Raw genomic sequence first — 5000 nt, forward strand, 5'->3', positions numbered from 1 at the left:
CACATTCAATCCCTCTCGAGCTTCTTTGCACTACTAGTTATCTCGCAGGCATATGCTTTACACGTGATGATACGTGTACTGCTCATAATCAGTAATATGTCCCGGTCGTCTCTTATCAAGCAAAACGTGACAAGCATCAAGATCATCGAGCCAATACTCTTCCTGCTCTGTGTCAGTCCTCGCCGCGTGCTAGAATTTTCATTCATCTAGTAGAAATGAGAAATGCGTACCTTCCGTCCCTGGTTTCTGTTACCCCTTACGCTTGCCTCTGTTGCGCGTATCAGCGCGTGTGTGTGTGTGTGTGTGTGTGTGTGTGTGTGTGTGTGTGTGTGTGTGTGTGTGTGTTTGAAGGGTGCGATGGTAACGATTAAACCAAGCCATGGGAAAGAGCCTCGCCAATCGAGTCAAACACGTGCACACATTCAGCACACACGCACACACACACACACACTCACGCAAGCACACACACACAAGCACACACAAACGAGTGCAGTGCAACCCACTTGAGAGCGCGGTGGCGCCACCAAAATAGTAGAGATTGTTGCCAACGACGTTGACAGAGTGGCCGTAGCGGCGGACGGGCGGCTGGTTGTGGAGCCACACGTTCACCCACCGGCGCGTGCTGAGGTCAAGCAGAAACACGTGCGAGGAAGCCTGTACGCATTGTGGGTGAGTGAATTGAGGTGTGTGCGTGTGCTTTGTGAGTTGTTGTTGTGTGTGAGGTCGTTGAGGAGGAAGCAGGCAACACCAGATGCATTCGAGCTGTGTCGTGACGTTGATGTGTGAGAGCGGCCATGATCAAAACAAAGCCATGCCGAACAGCCTCACACCATCAACTCCACCACCATAACCACCACCACCACCACCACCACCACCACCACCACCACCACCACCATCATCATCATCATCATCATCATCATCATCATCATCATCATCATCATCATCATCATCATCATCATCATCATCATCATCATCATCATCATCATCATCATCATCATCATCATCATCATCATCATCATCACCTCTGAGCGTGCGAACGAGAGGCCGCCATGGAGGACGTAGTAGTTCTTGTACGTCACGCCCGCGGGGAAAATGCCCGTCAGGGGACTGATGGGTGATTGTAGGCAGATTGTCGCTGGTTGATGAGTTTGGACGTCATCCAACGTGTTTCGAACACAACCCCGCCACTCACAGATGTATAATCACACACACACACACACACTTGCACAGAATCATAATCCCACACATGTACTCACGCAACCGGAAAGACACACACGTACCACGTACCACCATCACCACCACACCACCATCACCACGGCCACGATGGCAACGACACTGCAACTGACTGGGTGTTAATGAGAGGCTCAGCCCAGGACTGAGATTCCGCCTCAAAGGAGGCCACGTCCGAGAAGAAGGACAGCGGGGCCGCGCCTGCAAACGTCAGCACAGAGCCCGCTGTTGTCGCCACGCTGCAGTGGCCCGACCTGTAGACCGTCACGGTGATGGTGATGACGCCAATGGTGGTGGTGGTGGTGGTGGTGGTGGCGTTTGATGGTTCGTGGAGAGAGGTGTGAAGGTGAAGTGTGAGAGGGTGTGAAAGTGGCAGGTCCATCAACACGTGTGGCGCCAATCCCGGTTCTGTGGTGTGCTCCGTGTGGGAGAGATGGTTGACGCACCGCCGCGCGATATTGGTGTCGAAGCGGTTCTCGTCAAGAACGTCCCACGTCATGTTCTGGCCGTTGAAGCGAAACACCTTCAAGCACACACACACACACCCACACGCACACACACATGCACACACCACACACACACACACACACACATGCACACGCACACGCACACGCACGGGCAAGCGTGTAAGTGTGTATAACCAGTTGAAGTGTGCTCTTGCTCGCAGGCAAGACGTCGATCAAAGACCCCACGCAAGCCACAACATCAACAATGCAGTATGAGGGCAACATCTGCCCCTGCGTGCACACATAATCCACACGATCCACACCTTGTTTGACGGGGCGGTGAGCGCCGACGAGCGGCCAGCAATGAGAAGAAATGTGTCATCGGACACCTGCGTAATGCTGGCAAAGCCAAGCTGTGGTCGTGTCGCGCACAGGAGAAGAGGTGGTGGTAGGTGGGCAAGTGGCGGTGAGGGAAGACGGCTTCATGTTGACGAACACACAGCTAAGGCACAGACCGGGCAACACGCCACAACAACAACAACAACAACAACACCACCACCACCACCACCAACAGCAGCAGCGGCGCACCCTGGGTGGGAGGACGTTGAAGCTGAGGCTGCGGATGGTGTCGTTGAAGAGAAGAAATGGATCGACGCTCAACGCATCCAAATCTGGATCAAACACATCCTCAAACGGCTGCATCGACGACGACGACATCGCAGCAATGATGTACCAGCGGTGATGTTGCAGCAGCCAACCAACAAGAAACGAGCACGTTTTGGAATGAGAACCCCCGCACAGCGCGCACGAAGAGTTCACACAGCCTGCATCGCACACACACGCACACACACACACACACATCCCACAAAACACACACGCACGCACGAACGGCAACTCCTAGCGCACCCTCGCTGTCTCTGGGGTGATGGCAGCCTGCCAGGTGGGCGGCGGTGTATCTGCAAGCGCCCAGTCCGTTGGGAGCGGCAGGCGGTAATGGTTGACGTCCGCATCAGTGTCGTGGTCAAACGCAGACACGTGCGGGAAGCCGCCGAGCATGTGCAGACTGCCGCGGTAGAAGAACATGGCGGCCGAGAAGCGGTGGATGCGCGGGTGTGCAATCAGCAGCTCCTCCCATCCATTGCCCGCTGTCCAACGCCACACGTCTCCGAGCGACCCTGATGTGTCGGTGTGTGTGTGTGTGTGTGTGTGTGTGTGTGTGAATATGTACATACACGTACGCAATTACACGTGGCTGTTATTACAGCATCTTGCAATTGCACGCAAGCACGCGCCACCGCCACTACCATAAGAATCACCACCACCAGCACCAGCACCACCACCACCACCACCACACAACGCCATCGCCATCACGGCAGGAGCGTGCAGCCTCCCTCGGCACCTTCTTCGCAGAGGTCGAGGCCGGGGACTTCTCCCGTCGGCACAGCACAGCCGCCGTAGATGTACAGCGTGTCGTTGTAGGACGTGGACGAGTGCAGCATGCGCGGCGTGGGCGAGATGGCGCCGGGCGAGAACAGCTGGTAATGGTGGTGGTGGTGGTGTGTTTGATGGACGTGATGGCTGTGAGGAAGGGCCAATATGATAGGAATGGCTGCTGCTGTGATAGGACGCTGGCATAAAGACATGTATGGTGTTGGTGGTGACACTGGCCAAAGGGCCAATCCGTGAATTGATTGTCGTGGCGCACGAGTATGTATGAGCAGGTGTAAGCACTGACGTTGAACTCTTCGCTTTCGTAGTTGTAAGTCCAGACGTGGGAGTTGTCGATGCCTCCAAATATGACCATGTTCTGCTTCCCGCCCACGTTGATGCTGTTTGCTGTGTGGCTGCAGAGTGCCGTACGTGGGGAAGGTGGTTTGTAATGAAGGTTGTTTGCAATGACGGTGAGTGGATGTACTGCATTCTCCTCAAAGCGTCCTCAGCATGGTGCGTGCAGGGGAGTGAGAGTGAGGAGCGAGCAGCGTATGCACGTACTAGAAGCGCGGATAGGGCCAGGTTGGCCCGCCCTGCGTGATGTTTCGCCAGCGCTTAAAGTCTGCACACACACACACGCACAAGCAACATGGAAGCAAGCAAACAACACGCACACGCACGCACACGCACGCACACGCACGCACACGCACACACACGCACACACGCGCGCGCACGCGCACACACGCGCAAACAGCAAACAACATGTCCTGTAAGTATGAATTGGACGGCCACGGCACGCAAAGCAATCAAAGGATTGCTTGCATGTGCACTCAAAGAAAGCGTAATCATCATGTGCGTGTGCGCACTGGTGAACTCAAGCATATGGTCAGACATTCAGGCCCTCAATGGTTCACCTGGAAAGTACATCCAAAGGTCGTTTGTCACGCGATATTTGATCTGAGACAGAACGCGAGAGTGTGAGAACGCGAGAGTGTGAGACGAGACACCCCCAAACAGAGTTGGTGAGGTGCACTGTTACACTCGATGAACGAAACAGTTGTGCAGCAGCATCACGGCAAGGCACAACGTCGTTGTGGCATTGTGACGTACCTGGCCTGAGTCGGTGTCACTAATCACATGCAAGCCACCTACAGTTGTGTGAATGTGTGTGTGAATGTATTAGTGGAATGTAGCACTGCATCCTTCTTGCATCATTCGAGGGCGAGCAAAAGTGGCTGAAAATGAACAAGACGCTTGTTAGAGGCTTGCCCCTTCCAAAGGCACCATGATTTGGCATGACAACAGCATGTGCAAGCGCTGTCGCACACGGCTCACCAAACACAAACATCCTGTTGCGGTACTGGGTGCAGGCATGAAAGTTCCTGCGTCCCGGCGAATGCCCCTGTGAGACAGGACAATAATAATAGCAGGTCGCATAGTCACGTCACACGCACGTACAGGTGTTCAGGGAATGTTGACGTGAGCAGGCATGAGTGGTGCAAGAGGAGGGAAGAACTGTTTGTGGAAGAGGGCTTGTGCCATCAAACGCCTGAGCACTTGAGTAGTGCACCGGTGACAGGGTGACATGCCACTGGCTACTAACAGTACCAGGTCAAGAGTCTCTTCAGCTAGCGAGTCACCCCCACACCCATGCTACCCATGCACACACACACTCTCTCTCTCTCTCTCTCTTTCTGTCTTCCATTGTACCAAGGCTAGCATGCCTCCACTTTTCAAGCAAGCGAGTAAGCGACGCACATCAACCCACAAGCCGCCAGCCCCACGCTCCAAAACAACCACCAAATCATGCACACAAACCGCACCGACTTTGCCTTGTGCACGTTTCACGTACATCACACACAGACACTCGCAGCATAGCACTATAGCAGCATG

At 54.4% G+C, this 5000-nt stretch overlaps 1 protein-coding gene across 1 annotated transcript in view; it reads right to left on the reverse strand.

The window, feature by feature from the left end:
- PTSG_04724 (uncharacterized protein) overlaps positions 1-4455 on the reverse strand; it is a gene marked incomplete at both ends in the record, with an annotated part of 9728 nt that extends 5273 nt beyond the window's left edge. Inside the window, 13 exons of the mRNA XM_004993989.1 lie at positions 504-654; positions 1023-1107; positions 1347-1484; positions 1677-1753; positions 2000-2089; positions 2265-2372; positions 2583-2851; positions 3076-3211; positions 3412-3520; positions 3669-3729; positions 4022-4064; positions 4218-4255; positions 4443-4455. Of these exons, the coding sequence (XP_004994046.1) occupies positions 504-654; positions 1023-1107; positions 1347-1484; positions 1677-1753; positions 2000-2089; positions 2265-2372; positions 2583-2851; positions 3076-3211; positions 3412-3520; positions 3669-3729; positions 4022-4064; positions 4218-4255; positions 4443-4455 (1318 nt within the window). The remainder of the gene's footprint in view (positions 1-503; positions 655-1022; positions 1108-1346; positions 1485-1676; positions 1754-1999; positions 2090-2264; positions 2373-2582; positions 2852-3075; positions 3212-3411; positions 3521-3668; positions 3730-4021; positions 4065-4217; positions 4256-4442) is intronic.
- Positions 4456-5000: the final 545 nt, after the last annotated feature.

The sequence above is a fragment of the Salpingoeca rosetta genome (assembly GCF_000188695.1).
Source record: "Salpingoeca rosetta unplaced genomic scaffold supercont1.11, whole genome shotgun sequence".
In the NCBI taxonomy this organism is placed as follows: domain Eukaryota; class Choanoflagellata; order Craspedida; family Salpingoecidae; genus Salpingoeca; species Salpingoeca rosetta.